The sequence below is a fragment of the Cuculus canorus genome, chromosome 20 (assembly GCF_017976375.1).
Source record: "Cuculus canorus isolate bCucCan1 chromosome 20, bCucCan1.pri, whole genome shotgun sequence".
Taxonomy (NCBI): domain Eukaryota; kingdom Metazoa; phylum Chordata; class Aves; order Cuculiformes; family Cuculidae; genus Cuculus; species Cuculus canorus.
Genome location: NC_071420.1, coordinates 3,530,049 through 3,547,599, shown reverse-complemented (window position 1 = coordinate 3,547,599; position 17,551 = coordinate 3,530,049). Strand labels below are relative to the sequence as shown.

The following is a 17,551-nucleotide window of genomic DNA, read 5'->3' as shown; positions in this document are numbered from 1 at the left end:
TGAGACGAGCCGGGCCTATTTGCTATCACGTTTCTGTTCTTTCAGGTCAGACCTGCAGTAAAAGGAGCCATCAGGCTTCCTTCAGAAGTGTCTGACAGGCTTTGGAAAGCTGAGCCTTCCTGAAGAGGATGATGGGAATGGTTGTAGACCCTGGCTCTCGTCCTGCAGTGCACGCGTTTCTCATTCCCCGTCAGCTTTCCTAGCACACAGGAGAATCATCAAACCAAACTGCTCCCACTTTAAACAGCACATTAGTTGTGCTTTCTGCTACAGACAGTGAAATTAATATTGTTGGTGCGTGGAGACCACTAATTTGCAATTAAAGCCTTTTATAAGCGGGCTTAAAATGGCAACCCAGTTCCAGTCATACGTGTAATTGTGGTTGCTCTTCCATGTCACGTAATGGGCTTCAGTGATAGCCCCATCAGCAAATACGTGTGTATGAAGCCCCAAACATCTGGTGTGACCTTGGGTGGTTGTGCCTGGGAGCTTCACGGTGCTTGCAGTTTTTACAAGACGCAAGGTCAGACCCAGTGGTTTTGGTTGTTTTTTCTCATTCGCTTAAGTTGTGACTGAGCTTGACATGAGGTTCATTGGGTTCAGATCTCATGTTGGCCTTTTTTGATGCTTTTTGACCCCTTTGACACACACGTTGCTTCAGGCTTGCTTGGAGCACTCTCCTGTGGACACTCGATGATGGGGTAGAAGTGGCAAGCGTCTGGATTGCAGATTGCCCATACCAGCAGCCAAAATTGGTCTCTGCAAAAGCAGCTGGCACCCAGCGGGGCCTGATGGACGCACGTCCTAATAAGACCCAGAGCTGGTTGTTGGCAAGAGCTGCCAGGTCTGCAGAACGCCGTAGACTGCCTGGAGCCAGCTGTGCACCGCTTCCTCCAGTGCTTCTAGCAAAAGCGGGTTTAGTTCGGTCTTATCCCCTTATCTGGGGTGTCCAAGCCCCGTCCTACAGAACAGAGTGAGCCAATGGCCTCTTGGCCCTGAAATGCAGACCCTGCCGCTTCTCCAGCCAAGGAAAACTGCCAGGACTCGAGGTAGTGGCCCAAGGGGAGTGTTCCGCATATACACGGGGCTCGGCAAAACCAAGTGTAATGTAAGCAGGTATTTAAAGAAAGTGATCCGATTGCTAGTTGTAATTTTCTCATTGTTTGCAACACCCTCTTAAATGCCTGTGATCCTTATAAAGAGCTTTTGCCACCCTTTAAACTTGACAGAAGTGGGTTTTACCTTCTGTGGTTTGAACGCACTCATTGTGAAGGAGCTGGTTTGCATTTTCTTTTTCATACCCAAAGATATGTGGTTTGTGAGCCGGCATTCCGAGTGAGTCTGCTTGTCCCAAGAAACGTGTCTATTGGACATGGAAGTCTGGTGGGCAGGACACAAAGCGTTGCCTTTCTCTGGGTCCTAGTAGATGGAAGTTAATAAAGATTTCCTAGATCAGCGTTAACGTTTTCCTTCAGCCCCAGGAGGGCGTTGCTAACACCCCATTGCAAGCTGGCTGGCTCGGTCACTCATCCAGGTGTATCTTTCGTAAAAGGTCTTGGAAGAAATATTTAATACAGTGCCATTAAAACCTGAATGGGGACTTTCTCCCTCCACTGGATCTCTGCTCTGCCTGAACTTTGCAGCTGCATGCAAAACAGGGTGAAGGAGGTGAGTCTCACCCTCTGCTCTGCTCTGGTGAGACTTCACCTGGAGCCTTGCGTTCAATTCTGGAGTCCTCAGCATGGGAAAGACATCGATCTGTTGGAGTGGGTCCAGAGGAAGGCATGGAGACGATGTGAGGGCTGGAGCACCTCCTGTACGAGGACAAGCTGAAAGAGGTGGGGTTGTTCAGCCTGGAGAAGAGAAGGCTCCGGGGAGACCTTAGAGCAGCTTCCAGTGCTGAAAGGGGCTCCAGGAAAGCTGGGGAGGGGCTCTTAATCAGGGAATGTGGGGTTAGCACAAGGGGAACAGTTTTAAGCTGAAAGAGTGGAGATTGAGATGAGATGCTAGCAAGAAATGTTTTGCTGTGAGGGCGGGGAGGCCCTGGCCCAGGTTGCCCAGAGCAGTGGGGGCTGCCCCATCCCTGGAGGGGTTCAAGACCGGGTTGGATGGGGCTTGGAGCCCCTGATCCAGTGGGAGGTGTCCCTGCCCATGGCAGGGGCTTGGAACTGAATGGTTCCATTCTTTGATTCCCATCTTGGGAAAAGAGATTGCCTCTATTTGGAATTCGGGTATGGTGATCCCAGGTTTGTGGCCTTTTTCTCATGGAAAGCATCTGGGTCCAGTTTCTGTGTGAGACACTGATGGAAGCAGCAGTATGTTATGAGGGTTTCTCTGGCTCTGATGCTCGAACCTGCACTGCCTGGGATTCGGGATCCCCGCCTGCCTTTCTCCTGTCTCTGAGTTTTATTCTCCAAAGCTGCGCGAGTTGTAAACACCTGGAGCCAGAGGGGCTTTGCAAAGCAGAGCTTAGGGGAAGGTGGTGATTCATTTCCTTCCCCCTCTGGCTCTCGGTTGTGGTTTGGCTTTTGTTTAGGAGTTTAATAATTCACTGCTGGGCTGTTTAGGTTGAAATGTTTGGAGAAACGTAAGTAAATGCAGTGATGGCAGCAGCTCCTCGGTGCGTGGCGGGGAGACCGGCTCCTGCAGGCAGCCCACACCTGCAGGCAGGGCTGTGCCAGCAGCTGTCGTCGTCTCCTTCCTCCCATCCTGGCGAGCTTCTGTACGGGGGTTAAGCTCCAAATTATCCTGTGCCAGAAGCACATGCTGAGAAATGTCAACCCAGGACTGCGTGACAGCCGGAGCACTCCATCACTGGTGCTGACCGTAAACCGTAAGGACCAGCAGACAGCAACATCTACACCAGGGTGCTCAAAACGTGGCCATCACAGCCTGTGTGGCTTCTGTCCGTGGCTGTCGGGGACCACTGTGAGGCTGGCAGTGAAGAGCTGGGCTAGGGAGCTCCCAGGCTGATGTCAAACCCGTTCATCAGCTCTTGGGAACAAACCCGGGGAGCCTCAGTCGCAGAATTGTGCTTCTGTTGCATTGGTTTTGTTTTCAGCGTGGCTGCGTCTTGGCAGGGGTTACTGGTTTGTTTAATGAACATGGAAATGGGAGGGGAGGAAGCAGCCAGGGAAGGATTACAAATTGCTTCAGAGCAGTGGCATTAGAAGTATTTATACTTACCATGTCTTCTAAACAAAGACCTCAAAGTATGGTAAATACTATCCCCATTTTACTTGCAAAGAGGCAGATGCAGCAGGAGGAGAAGCTTTACCTGGGCTCACGGGCAAGCCCACAACAGGCGTGAGATAAAGGCTGGTCTCGCCCGCGGTACCGTGCGGACGGTGTGGGACCCTGCGGGCTCTGGACGGCCTGGCCGCTCAGGAGAGATGCCCTTGCATGCCCTCACAGCTCTGTTTCTGTGCTTATCTCTGACCTCTGGTCTGAAAGATGATAACAGCCCGAAAATCTCCCTCTTCACACTGCCAAGTTTATCTTTCTCCTCTCCCGATCTCTTTTACAGCTGAAGCTGTGGAACAAGTACAGAGTCTCCAACATTCCTTCCCTGATATTTATCGATGCCTCTACCGGGAAGGTGGTTTGCAGGAATGGGCTCCTGGTAATCCGAGATGACCCAGAAGGTAAGACCTGGAATCTCGTGTGCCATAAAAACATGGGCACACGGCTGCTTTTCCATTTCAGTTCATTTTGAATTGCGTTGGAGGGGGGGAAATAAAGGAAACAAACAGCTATTGTCATACTTCACTAATCGAGACACTGTATTATTCTCAGCATAACATTTTCTGCATAATTCCTGCCAGATCTTGTGTTTTGGTTTTGCTTGTTGAAAGAACAAAGGTTTCCCCTCCAGGATTTTTGTCTGAAGTGCTAATGAGGAAAAAGTTAGACTAACTGAAACATGAAGTTTGGATTTATCTCTGATGGAGGCACATGGACAGACAGACTGAGAGCCCAGACTTCCCATACCTTGGGAGCAGAATCCTTCCAGATCCTTCCAGAATACTGAGAGGGACTTTATCGCTGACATCTCACTCTGTTAGGATAATAAATTTCCTGTTATTTACAAATGCAAGAGAAAGAAGCTCCCGTTCTCCATTGCTGAGGTTTACTCTGCTGGGGGTTGATGTTAAATCCATCTTCTTCCAATCTGCAAAAACCAAAATGAGCAAAATATTTGCCCTTACTCACAGACTCTCTGGACCCATCATTTAACCTCAAGGCTGTCCATGCACATGTATTGTTGGCTCGTGTTGCTTCATGCAGTAGATGCTGAGTGTGGCGACTTGAGTCTTTACTTCAGGTGGCAGGAACTGTGCAGCAAGTAGATGCTGTGGCCCGAGCCATCTGTGATGTTCCCTCCCCTCTGGCTGAATACATAGCTTGATTGCTCTGGGAGCTGGCAGCAGATGATTCAGAGCATGTGTTTGTGTGTGCACGCACATGCTTGCTTTGGGGTGCAGATGATTGGGCTAAGTTTAGTTTATATTTAGATTTATATATATAATACTCTATATTTCACCATAGATATCTCAAAGGTTTTATAAATAAATGTGTGTGTGTGCATTTATATACACACATACATAAAACTAAAGCAGTGTAAGGCAAACAGTCTGACTGCATTCCTGAGCACGCATCAACCTTGCCCTCTTGTTAAAAGAAATACTGTTGATAAGGATAAGATGAATTATGGGGTACAAAACCAGAGCTGCGAAGGTGCTGCGACTCAAGTAGGGATGCACCCTACCCATGAGAAAGAGATGGCCCTGGCTGGTGCAGAGCTTGGCTTCACTGGCTTTCCCATGTCTTTGCAGAAGGTGGGATGGGTTCTTTTGATGGAGCTTCAAACTGGAAATGCTGCACGTGCATCTTGCTGTTTTATGTCTTCTTTGCCCTCACTCCCCAGGTCTGGAGTTCCCCTGGGGACCAAAACCCTTCAGTGAAGTTGTTGCTGGGCCTCTGCTATGGAACAATGGCCAGACGATAGACAGCAGCGCCTTGGAGGGCTCGCACGTTGGGGTCTATTTCTCCGCACACTGGGTGAGTGGTAGGTGCTTTGTGAGCAGTTGGAATGAGCTCAGGGCTGCTTTGCAGTTCCCTCTTGCTGCAGAGCTCTATGAGAGAAGAAGAACCTCAGGCTGGTTGCTGTTGAAGCAGTCACGATGCTGTGGTCATCCTGGTAGAAGCTGCAGCGTTGCAGTGGCCCGTTATCCTCAGCCAGCCCTTCAGAAGGGGAAGAGTGGCCAGATTTTAAACATGGAAGAGGTTCTGTTGGCACCTTCTGGGCCATAAGCCCCTGCCACGTTCAGGGCTGCTGCCTGGCACTCCAGCAAAGATGAGGTCACATCTGTCTTTTCATGGTCACTATGTTGTCTGGACCTGCTGCGTGTGGGTCTGCCCCACGGAGGAGACGATGCCCTTATGCACGTGTTGTGTTTTGCAGTGTCCACCGTGCCGAAGCCTCACAAGGGTCCTGGTAGAGTCCTATCGGAAAATCAAGGAGGCGGGACAGAAGTTTGAGATACTCTTTGTTAGTGCAGACAGGTAAGGAAGGGCTAACACCCCGCGCAGGCAGAGCTGGCTGTGCGCAAGCTGGGAAGCTCTGAGCGTTGTCGGTTTGAGTTGAGGAGGAAATTTGATTTGGGGTAGAGCAGGTTGGCTCAGAAAGGCTGCCCGAGTCCTTTGCCCTCTGCCCAGCAGGGAAGTGCAAAGGTGGGATAGCGAGGGTAGGGGTGGGCTGAGAGCCGGCTCTGGCGTGGAGCAGCTCTGTGTTTCACGTTGTGACTTGTGGGCCTGAGATCTGCAAGATGCTCGAGCTGCTGCTGTCTCCGTGGGTTGATATTCAGATGCCCTGGAGAGTTTGAAATATTTTATTGGGGAAAAAATGCACCGTGGATGCCTTCTTGAGGGACTGGGGGATTTACAATAGGTCTGGCTCTCCCCAGGTTGTCTGCCAGCAGCCCTGAATGGTGGGTTTTTATGGAAGGGATACAGAGCTTTGCAGGGCGGGTTTTTAATGAGAAGCAGAGGAGAGAGCCTTGCAGGCGGAGAGGCTGCTCCTTGGATCCCATGCCCTGTTCCCCTTGTGCAGGTCAGAGGACTCCTTCAAGCAGTACTTCAGCGAGATGCCCTGGGTAGCTGTGCCGTACGCCGACGAGGCCAGGCGGTCACGCCTGAATCGACTCTATGGCATACAAGGTAGGAAGGGCCACGACGAGGCACAGCTCTCCTTTCTGCTTCTTTTGTTGAATATTTGTAATGTCTCCTCTTGCTTAAGTAAAACAAGAAAACAGCAAAGCAAAGCACAGTGCCCCAGGCAGAGCCGCTTCATGTTTCTCCTCTCCCCAAACTCACATTCCTACCACCTGCCAGGCAGGCTGTTAGTTGAAACAGGACTTCCATAAACAACCTAATTCTTCCTGGAGACTTGGAAGCTGGTTTTGGCTCGGATGTTTTTTGCCTAATTACTGATTTATTTATTTTGCTTTTTCTTGACGGTTTAAATTTCATTTTCTTGCTGTTTTATGTAGCGCTAAGGCAAGGCCATCGTTCTCTGCAGAGACTGAGGACGATGGCATCTGGTTTATGTTAGTGACATGAATTACAGAAGAGTGTGTGTTTGATGTAAACCATGGCTTTGCCTTTACTGTACGTGCCAGTGCCGGAATTCCAGCAGCCCCAGCTGCTCGAAGGGCAGGAGAGAAGGCTCTGTCTGTCTGGGTGGCTTCAAAGTGTCCTCAAGATGATAAAATCTCACAGCAGCTCTCCTGGGGACTGTCACCTTGTTCCTGCGGGGGACAAAGTGCAGTGTAGGGATCTGCAAGGTGAAGAGCTCGCAAGCAGGTCTTCTGTGTGCACGCGTGGTTTCTCCCTGCGGTTGAAAGGTCTTGCTGCAACGTGCCTGTTCCGTAGTCATTTCCATGCGGTATTGGTGAGGTGAGCACAGGCTGGCAGAGGGTTGGTAATGTCTGCAGGCTGGGAAGGGGCAGGGGAGGAGTGTTGCCAAAGGTGGCCCAGAGCTTGGGGAGAGCGGTAGGAGAAATAATCCCTCCTTGGAGTCATCTCCAAAACCCCTTCTGGGCTGAGCTCAGGTGCTGTCACTCAGCTGTGTTCTCTGACCTTAAACCATTCACCTGCTTTAAATAGCCATCACTTTGCTGCTTAATTACCTTCCCATGAGGTGAGAGCGTTCCAAATTCACCCGTCTTGTCCTCGGCCCACTCACAAAGCTCTCCAGTGCCGGTTTCGGCTGAGTGCTGCGGGACTGCTGCCAGCTTCCCTGGGACTCTGTAAATAAGGTGTCCAGCCGCGGCTACTTGAGCACCAGGCGTGCTGTAGCCAGGGAAACAGTGACAACAGCTCTCCCTCTAACTCCAGCCGCTGGCTCCTTAAATGTCTCTCTTCATTGTGTGCTGACCTGAAAATGTAAATATTTGCTGTTCCCCTGAGCCTTGACCCCTTTCTCTGCCAGGGTGGCTCCCACGTTTCAGCTGCTCTCCCAGCGATGCTTACTCTGGGATTTGGGCACGTTGGGAGTGCAAATCCTTCTGCCTGTCTGTCATGATTTTCTTGTAAAGCGGGAACCTCTCCGCAAGGATGAACTGTGATCCCACAAAGTCACATCAAAATGTGGAGGCAGGCTAATTTGCACCCTGTGCAGGAGGCACCGCTATCCCACCCCTGTCCGGGCAGAGGGCTTGGCGAGGGCTGGGCTCTGATTATCCAGGGGGGAGCAGGGGGCTGGGGCACTGGGAAATGAGGGAGAGGACAGGATGGGAATCCTCTTGCTGCTCCCAGGAGCTCCAGGTTGTCATTGACCCCTGCACAGGCAGCGACTTGGGATCCTCCCCGCCACCTTTGGGGTTGGCCACCTGTTTGCGGTCAGGCTTTCGCAGCAGGCTGCCACACTGGCTGTAGCAAAAGCTTTCTGCAAACAGAGCTACATATCATGGGCTCAGCTCATCGCCAGTGGTGGTTGTGAAAAATTGGATCCTTGTAAGCTGACCTGCCTTTCCCCAGATGCACGGCTCTGATGCTGCCAAGCATCTTCAAAGCACCAGTGAGAGCTTGTGGCCTGTTCGATGTCCCGGTTACCATCCAGTGGTGCCTTGGATTTTGAGCACAGCGTGCACGTGAGGTGGTTTTTCCGCTGGTTTTTGTAGGGCCAGGAGCTGAAACAACAGACGAGCTTGTCTTCCCTGACTGCTTCAAGTTCCTGAGTGGTGGAAAGCAGCGAGAGAGTCAAATCTCTTGTTGTTTTAGTCCCGTGTTGGCCCCTGCAGCATTCAAAAACTCAGTGTAAAATGTAAATTGAGTTATTGGCCTTTATTTAGGTGTACTTGAATGCCTCTATTCATAACCCATGCGCAGCCAGTGGGCTGTACCGTACCCACCTATATTAAATTGCTTCTGGGTGCAGCACTATCTTGAGAGAGAGTCATGTCTTGTGTTGTGGCTGCTTAGACAGAATTCTCTGTTTTGTATGCTGGTTTGCATGGTCCTGCCATGGGTAAAATCCCTTGACGTTAGCTCTCCGTTGGACGGGATGGGGAGCAGACATAAATGTTAGCTTAGGTGAGAATTGCCTTTTTTTTGTTATGACTCTTACGAGAACTTTGAGGTTCCTAAATATCTCCTGTGGCCTCTGTGGTGGCAGTGTGAGATTTGGGAGAACTCCCAAAACCTGTTTTTACCCCCATGCTTTAGCCCAGACACCCACAAGTCACTCTGAGAGCCTGGCTGCTGGTGCTGTGGTAGGAGGTGCCTTGTACCGGTTTCTTCTAAAACAGTGAAAAAAACAGCAATCAAACCCACCACTTGTCCTGCACTTGGTGTATTCTGAGTGTTTGCTTGATGTCAATTTAATTACTCGCCCAACAGACTTAACACAGATGAGATTTTCATGTTGGATATGGATTTTAATACGTAAGTAAGTAAAAATGTATTTCCAGGTTCAGTAACAAATCGTTTGGCCCCTGTGTTTTCATAAAATGATGGCCTCGTGGGACCCGAATCCATTTTCTAATGCATAAAATCAAACTAAGCCCGTTTATGCTAATTCTGATCCAAGCTTATACAATATTCATTGCAGAGTGTCTGATCTATGATTCTTCTTGATAAGTAAATTCTGATGTTATGACTCACGGCAATTACCAAAGGCCCCAAAAGGCATTAAAATAACAAATAGTGTCTGGGATGAGCAGGGAAGGAGGGAATTGGGGGGGAAGAATTGGGGTTATGGGCGTGAATAAGGTTAAGGGCAGTTCCCCTGCATCCCGTGCAGAGACAATGTGTTTGTCAGGGGAGCAGTAACAGGGGTTGCCTGGGAAGACAAGGCTGATCCTACGGGATGTCACCGTGAGCGCAGTGAGGCTCTGCCTTAACCCTGGGGATGCTTCCAGAGGTGTGTGAGTAGGAGCTGAGGAGATGGGCAGTGATGCTTGGGGCTCAGGCGCACCTCCAGGAGTGGGGTGGATGGGTCACAGCAGCCTCACCCTTCACCACGCAGGTCTGGAATGGAAACCAGAGCTTTGTGGCTGGTGGGAAACCTCTGATGCCAGGTAAAACCGGCAGGGATTCACCCAGCGCGTGTCACGGATCTGCTAACACTGACAACCCAGCCTCACGCTTTCTGATGTGTTACTTATATTTCCCAAATATGCTAAACCCAGGATGAATTATCTTCAAAACTCTCTGTTTTCTGCGTTAGTTTTGTGTTTGCAGTTGGAGGGTTTGGTGGCTGCGTGCTTTGGGGTCTCTGTTCGCCAATCAGGTGAAGTCGGAATGCTTTGAAGAGTGGATGAAATCCATGCTAGCTGTGGGATCACACTCGCAACCGATCTGTGTCTAAACAGGACCTTTAATGTTCCCAGATCAGCAAAACTCATTTGGAATCTCTGCCTTGCTCTGCCGACAATGGATAAAGCTCTGAATCATGTGGGATGCTGATCGCCATGTGCTTCTCCTGGCTGCAGGATAGGGCCTTGCAGGATAGGGCCAGAGATTTCCCAATTCTTTGCAGTCTGTTTAACCCATCCCTGCCCTAGAGCTGTTTTGAATACCAGCAGGTAATGAATAAGCCTTTTTTTGTGATACGGAATGGTTTTTTTGGCATACCCTTAGGATTTGCAAGCCCAGCCATCGCTGCGTTCCTGCGCTGCTCTTGCTCCAGCCCAGCGTGTGCAAGCCCCGGCACACCGACAGGAATGTGAGCAGCGCTGCCGGGCTGGAATGAGGGGAATGCGGCCGCTCACACGGGCTGACAGACAGACGGCCATGTATTTCCTAGAGAAATGCTTAGAATTCAGAGACTTTGTGAGTAACCCACTGTTGAACAAACATGGGAGCACGGTGCCAGGAGTCCAGCAGGGGTGAGCACGCTGGGACTCCCTCCTCGGAGAATGGCTCTGCAGGGTATTCCTAACAAATGAGCTTTAAAATGAGCCTCTGGATGAGGGCAGGAGGATTTGAGTTGCCTCGGTTTGCTGGTTGTGATTTGGAGGGCGTTGCTGGGTGAAGGAGACACAGGATAGCGAGTGGATTGAAGCTTGGGTGACAGTGCCTGGCACTGACAGTGGTCAATTGATCCATCTCTTCAGGCCTGATCCCAAACTCTTCTCTTTTTTTTCCTTGTGGGATGTTTCTTTGCCTCCTGATGAGAGAGGAATGATGTGCTTTCCAGATGAAGTCACCAACAAGAGCCGCTGCTGTTGGCTCACCCGTGACCATTCTGTGGTAGGAAAGCCTCGTGCCCTTATCAGATGGGATGTTCACCAGCTGGTGTCCACCCCACCTCGCTGCCGGCCTGGCCAGGCTGGAATAGGTGATTTGCGCTAAATCTCTGCTGTAAGCGTGTTCACCTCCCTGATAAAAGCTTTTCCTTTATGGGGCTTTCCAGCCCCGTACCTCAAAGCAAATTGATGCTTTGCTTCAAAGGCATTATGAGATGTCCCCCATCCCCATATCTGGACCACACCAGGATCCAGGAGACCCTGGACATTCCTGCACGGCTTCATTAGTGTTGGGAGGGAGGTGTGGCAGACCTCTACTGTCCCCCTTCATACAGAGGGACATATTTAACTCATTATATCTTGGTGGCTTTTTTTTTTCCCCAAACAAAGCAAAACACACATGTTCTTCCCTTCCCCAAGGGTCAGAACTGCAGAAAGGAAGAAACTGAGACCTCCATCCTGTGGGCAGGAGGGCCCCTGCCCAGCGCTGTGCCAGTGCTGACAGAGCTGTGTCGTGCTCAGCAGCGAGCAGCTCCAGGCCCCAGCTGGGGAAACGAAGCTGCTTTTGTGCCCACGATCCACAGCCCAGCTCTGGCATGGGTGAGAGTCCCTCCTTCCCTACATTCTGTTCTCCAGCAGACGTGGTCATTCCAGCCTTAGCACAGTGGGCCACTGGGCTCCTTGAGGGTATCCCAAGTTGGCCAAGGGAGGGATTGCTCTGCCAAAAGTCTGTTTGTAGCTGCATCCCAACCAGGTAGGTAATGATGTTGATGATCCATCAGACTTATCTCGTGCTTTGGAAGTGGCTGGGAAGCACCGAGGAGGAGTGTGGGGGTGATTTGACTGGTGGAGTTAGTGGCTGCCAAATTCATGACATTTCCTTCTTCTGGGAAGGAGCACACCCTCTTCCTGGCTGTTGTCTGCAGTCCGCCCTGCAAAAAGGTTTGTGCGTGTTCCTGAAGCCCAGTGACTGGGCTCTCCCAACAGCAGCCACATCTCAACGCTGGGGCGATGGTGCCTGCAGGGCAGCGCTGCACCACCTCGCGTGCAGGAGGCGCGTCTGTCCTTTGCAAGAGGGACCTCGCAAGGAGGGTCCCTGTGTGGCAGTGGTGGCATCCAAGAACATCAGCAGCCGATGGTGGTGACCCCTGCCTGCCCTCGGGCAGGGAAAGGCAGGCACTGCCAGAGCCTGTCTTCCTGCTTCCTGCTCTGGCTGCTGAATTACAGCTGAATTACGGAAACAGGATCCAGGGACCCAGATTCCCACACCGTGTATGATTCGCTGGGCTCCTGCCAGAGCCGGAGGCAATAGGAAAAGGCCTTTCTCCCCACGCCCTGTCGCTGGCTGGTTCATGCTTTGGCTGATCCCTCCCCTGTTTTTCTTCCATCGCAGGCATCCCGACTCTCATCGTGCTGGACCCCAAGGGAGAAGTGATCACGCGGCAAGGGCGGGTGGAGGTGCTAAACGACATCGAATGCCACGAGTTCCCCTGGCACCCCAAGCCCGTACTGGAGCTGACGGACTCCAACGCCGTGCAGCTGAATGAGGGCCCCTGCCTCGTTCTCTTTGTAGGTACGGAGCATCGCTGCTTGGAAAGCAGAGCTTGTGCTCGGGATGGGGACTGGGCTGCCTGCCAGCTCGGCTGGAGCTGGCCATGGGGCTGAGAATCTGCCCCCAGTGATGGCAGCATCTGTGGGAAGAAGGGACATCATCCTGTTTGCATTGCTGTGCACTGCTATGCGCTCACATGCCCGGAGAGGCTATGGAGAGACAGAGATCTCCGTGCAGTCCCCTCGAGGGGTCCAAGGGGGCTGACAGACCAAGCCTTGCCCATACCGGAGGAACTGGCAGCTCGCAGGGGTTTGTCAGAGCCCGCCCGTGCCCACGAGTCTCCCGCAGCTCCAGCCCAGCCAGGAGGATGCGGTGGAGCGGTGATTTGCAGTGGAGAGGAGCTGCTGTATCAAAGATGGTTCAGCAGCGGTTGCAAAGAGGAATGCTGAATAGGTGTGGAGGAGTACAAGAAATTCACTGTCACAGCCGATGGGGGTGGAAGTGGGAAAGGCCTTTTCTGGAGCGGGGATTTCGGGCACACATGACTTTCCAGAGGAGGCAAAGGAAGCGTCTCAGGGAAGGATTACAGCTCTGTGCTGGAAACCACGGTTCAAAGCTCGAATCCCTGAGCTCAGCGAGGCTGTTACCATCAGAGGAGCCTCTTGCATGGTCTGCTGATCCTTGGGTATTCCCCTGTGGGGCGCTGGCTGCAGGACAGGGTGGGCTTCTCCCAAAGCTCCTGTCTCTTTTCCACTGCTAACCCACACGTGAAGCTCTGCTGCAGCTGCAAACAGCCCTAGAGCTCGTCTGAAGCAGCGCTGGCTCGTTCCTCATCACTTCCCTGCCAGCAATGGATGGTTAAATCAGGCGAGGGCTGTGGCCGGGATAAGCTGTGCTGGAGGCTGAGCCTCTGTCGGGGGGTTTGGCAGCTCTGTGAGGGGTGTGCACAGCGTCCTGGGGAGGGAACGGAGGGGTTCTGGGTTTTCCTGGGGATGTGGATGTCCCTTTAGCGCTGTCTGGAGCTGCAGTGGGGGTTTGTTGAAGCAGCCCCTTTGCCCCAAGCCTGCTGGGGTTGTGCAGGGTCCTGGCCCAGGGCAGGGCTTACGTACTGCTTCCTCACACGCCCTTTGTGAGCAGCATACCCTTCTCTGCAGCGCTGATAACATGGCTCTCGCTCTTTCCCTTCTTCCCTTTCAGATTTCCTTTTGACCCTGATTATTTATTCAGCAGATCCCGGCAGGGGATGTGAGCGCAGAGCCAAAAATACTCTCCTGGTGTGGGGAAGACTGGCCGGCCACGCCAAGCGTGATTGATTGAGGCCGGCGCTGCAGGCTTCTGGAAAGAGTTATTTTTATCTTGCTCTGAGCAAAGTTTTTCTATCACCTTGCTGCAAAACACTTGTAGGGAGAGCGCTATCTGGCCAGCAGCTGGGGCTTGTACTCGGCGCTCGAGGGTCTACGCAGCCTTGGTGAAATGTGCTGGCGATGTGCTGGGGCAGAGGCGAAGCTGCTGCTGCGCCAGGGACAGGGGCTCCTGGCCAGTCCGTGTCCTGCTGGGAGACCTCCCCGTCAGATCAGTGTCTGCATTGTGCGGGCAGCAGCACCGCCAGGAGAAAGCAGGATTAGCAAGTGCTGGTTGTGAGTAAATCCCGACGGATCTACATCCGTCCCTGGAGAGGTTAGGGCTAGATTAGCTAAGAGTGTGCAGGGCTGCCTGGAGTGCCGCCAGCAGCGTTGTTCGTAGAAAAACCAATCGTTGCAGACGCCCCCCAACTCTGCGTATTCATCACTGTCGTGCATGTAGGACAGGCCCTGAAATTCGGGGTGCATTGGCTCCAGCATCTCCTGCTTTGGTCAGAAAAGCCAGAGGGGAGGACAGGGGAGTGTGGAGCGAGGGCAGAGAGCGCTTTGGGCGTGGGCAGGGCCTGTCCCAGCTCCGGGCTGGACCAGGTGTGTCGGGGCGTTACATGAGGGGCTGTGAGAGCTGAATGAGCTGCAGGAGACCAGGGGCCTCTCTTCTCCCTTCTTAGCTTTTTTTAATGCTAAAAAGTTGTCCCCGAACTGAAGTCCTTTCATCTCGATGCTGCTCAAGGACGCAGTCTCTCTTCTTTCCAGCTCAGTATTTGAACTTCAGTGGTAGCTGGCGTTTGATTGATGTTGCCATCTCTTTCTACTCCACCTCTGTCAAATCAAAGCTCCCTTCACAGCACTGCTGCTGCAGAGACTTGAGCAAAAAAGCTGCCGAGCAGCCGTCCCGAGGCGGAGAGATGGTGGGTGGCGGGCAGGGGTGGCAGGCAGCCTCTGATCAGCACAGTTGTTTGGTCTTGAAAACATCCCAGTGCTTCTCAAACTGCAAAGTGGCTTTTTTGCACCTTTTTGTCCCTGAGCTTCAGCAGCGGCACCAGAGAGTGAGCAGCGATGTATTTGGGGAGCAGGAGCTGCTCCTCTGTTACGTGTTTCTCTGTCTCACATGAAAAGCACATTTCAGCTGCTCCCTAATTGCTATGGAGCCACATAGCTTTGAAGTTCGTGCTGTGCATCCAGGCTCCGGTATTCTGCATGGTGGTGCCATGGGATAGAGCTGCCTGTGCCTTGCCGGTTTGCATCCATTTGATCCTGACCTCCTTTTTGCCTTCCCTCTTCTGCCCTGCAGATTCAGAGGATGATGGAGAGTCAGAGGCAGCGAAACAACTGATTCAGCCCATAGCTGAAAAAATCATCGCCAAGTACAAAGCCAAAGAGGAGGAGGCACCGTTGCTCTTCTTCGTGGCAGGCGAGGTAAGCGGAAGGAGTGCGCCGGGCTGCATCCTGCTGTGTCTTTGTATGAGGACTGAGCTGGGTTGGGTACCACTGTTGCCACTATTCAAGTAGGTAAACTGAGGCACAGAGCTACTGCAGCCAGTCGGAGACCATGGAGAAAAAACAGACTTAAGTCCTGGCTCGTCCCCTGAACTTATTGCTGGTGATTTCCTCTGGCAAAGGGGGCCCACCTGGATTTGCTGAGAGATGGAGAAGCCTGAGAGCGGGTGAGGGAGCTGTGGGGATGGGCTGAGAGGGGCTGGGGAAGGTGGGAAGGAGCCGCCAGCTGCTCCCTCAAACCCAGAGGCTGTGTGGGCAGGGAGGCTGGCTGGGCAAGGGAAGAGGAGGCAGTGTCTGGGTTTCAGTCTGGCCCGGCTGCTGCTGCCCTCACTGAGGTGCTGCTGCCTTCCTTCCTGCCCTGGGAGGAGGGCAGAGACCGGGGCTCCAGCCTCTCCCCTAAGCGGTGCCTGCGGGAGGCAGCCCCGATCCTGCAGGCTGGGTCTGTTTCTGTGCTGTGTGGGTGACGCTGGACAAATCTGCCCCTGGGGCTGCTCGGGGAGCAGCGGGGCGGGACGGGGCTGTGCTCCCACTGCTGGCAGCACGAGCATCCCAGCTCTGCCCTGCCCTGGCCTCAGCTGGGCACATCACTGCATTGCTTGCCTGTCCTCCTGTGAAACGAGAGGGGTTTCCTGAGCTGGCGGCACTGTTGGTGGCTGGGTTGGTGTTTGGGGCACGCGCGGGCTGCAGTGCTTGGAGCCAGGGATCTGCTGGAGAAAATGAGAAATGGGAAAATAGGGCTTCTGGCCTCCCTTTGCCCTGCTGCTGACTTGCAAATGAATAAGGTTTTGTGTAAGGGTCAGAAAAGTTCCCAGAGTCCCCTAAGCCCGCGGTTCCTGTCCCAGGTGCTGCTCAGGGCCTGGGCAGGTGGTGGCTGCTGCCTGTCCCTGCGCCTGCTCCGTCTTTCCATGCTCACGTCACAGCCGCAGTGTGTGGCGAGCGGAGCCCTCTGCAGCTGCCTTGCACAAAAAAGGGTCCCCACTACCGCACCCTGGCTCCCCCCCCCCGCCAGGCGAGCCCCCCTGCTTCCTCTGCAGCCCTGTCACCTCTGTCCTTGCAGGCACTCCCGCTCTCGCTGCTATAATGGGTCTCTGAGCATCCCAGCTCAGCCCCGCGCCCCTGAATAAGCCCCTTGTTGGAAAGGCTATTTCGGGAGGGTCCAGGACCTGCCCCCCTCCCCCAGAGCCTGCAAAGCGTTTTCCTCCCCTCGCCGGCTGTAGCTGAAACATTGCTGCTATTCATCCAGCTCCCGACGTCCCTGTGGCAGCCAGGATGAAGAATGGGGAGCGTCCAGCACGTCCCATTCATCCGTCACCTCAATAGCCCAGAGCGTTGGCCCCGGGTCTCGTCCGGCCCCTGTGCACAAAGCAGCTCGGCCACAGCCAGAGCAGGCGCCTCCCATTCGTCTCCCAGTGCTGTCTGGGCTGGTTTTGCATTGATTAAAAAAAGATTTTTGGTCCCTTTGCGACAATCAGATAAAGGATGAAGCATCCCACCTGGGTTGGGAGGCGGGAAGGGTGTGGGGCGGCTGAGCACCCCAGCCCCGAGGCAGCGGGCGCAGCACCGCTCGCCCTTCCCTGCCACGTGGTCCGGCTGCGCCAGAAACCTCTGCAGTGGAAGGGGAGGTGCGACAGGAGTTACCGTGCCATGCGTGGCAGAGCCACCAGCCGCTCACTGCATTGATGGATTTCTAATGCTGCCCTTGGAAAGGGGTGCAGGGGACCGCCTCGTTTTGGCTGCCGCACAGTGTGGGCTTGGTTCGGGCAGGAGATGAATCACCCCAGCGCTCGCTTTTGCGCCGCTCAGCCCTGGCACAGGCAGGTTTGGTGTTTCCCCTTCGCCGTGCTGTGCCTGGCCGAAAGGAGGCAGCTCGCTCTGAGGAGTCCTGCGGCCTCTCCACTTGGAGCTGCTGGTGGGGATTTGGGGTTGGCTCAAAGCATGGGCCTTCATCCCAATTCCATTTTCTGATTTGCTCCAGGTCCCTTTGGCATCCACGCCAGCGAGCAGCAAGGCCATGGTTGTGCTGGCAGAGGGCCGGCCAGTCCCCACATCCAGCACTTGTCCTCAGCTCCTGAGTTGGTCCCAGAATGTATTCCTGCCGCAGAGGCTTTGGGGGGGGCCAGGGGCAGCGGGTCAGTCTTGGGGCGCTGGGGCCTGTGCCTTCTGCGGAATGGGTGGGAGGAGCGCACGGTCCCATCCCACCCTGGATAAATCAGCCCAGTTTGGGTTTGACACGAAGCACCGGCAGAGCAGGCAGCGAGGTGGGTGCTCCCTGCCGTGCTCGCGCTCCTGCAGCACTGCTGCGAAGCCCAAGCAAATATTGGTGTGTATTTGTGGGCTGGACCGTGACGTGGAAGCAGCAAACCGCTCCTGGTGTCTTGGGCTCTATTGGT

General features: G+C 53.5%; 1 protein-coding gene across 3 annotated transcripts in view; it reads left to right on the top strand.

Annotated features, from left to right (window-relative positions):
- Nucleotides 1–17,551, top strand: part of NXN (nucleoredoxin) — a 54,395-nt gene that overhangs the window by 35,641 nt on the left and 1,203 nt on the right. For 2 of the 3 annotated variants that reach the window (XM_054084820.1, XM_054084822.1), the window contains exons 2-7: nucleotides 3,527–3,644; nucleotides 4,928–5,061; nucleotides 5,465–5,565; nucleotides 6,113–6,219; nucleotides 12,145–12,324; nucleotides 14,956–15,080. In XM_054084820.1, coding sequence (XP_053940795.1) covers nucleotides 3,527–3,644; nucleotides 4,928–5,061; nucleotides 5,465–5,565; nucleotides 6,113–6,219; nucleotides 12,145–12,324; nucleotides 14,956–15,080 — 765 coding nt within the window. Of the gene's footprint in view, nucleotides 1–3,172; nucleotides 3,218–3,526; nucleotides 3,645–4,927; nucleotides 5,062–5,464; nucleotides 5,566–6,112; nucleotides 6,220–12,144; nucleotides 12,325–14,955; nucleotides 15,081–17,551 lie in introns of those variants that run through there. The other variant, XM_054084821.1, reaches the window with a different exon arrangement.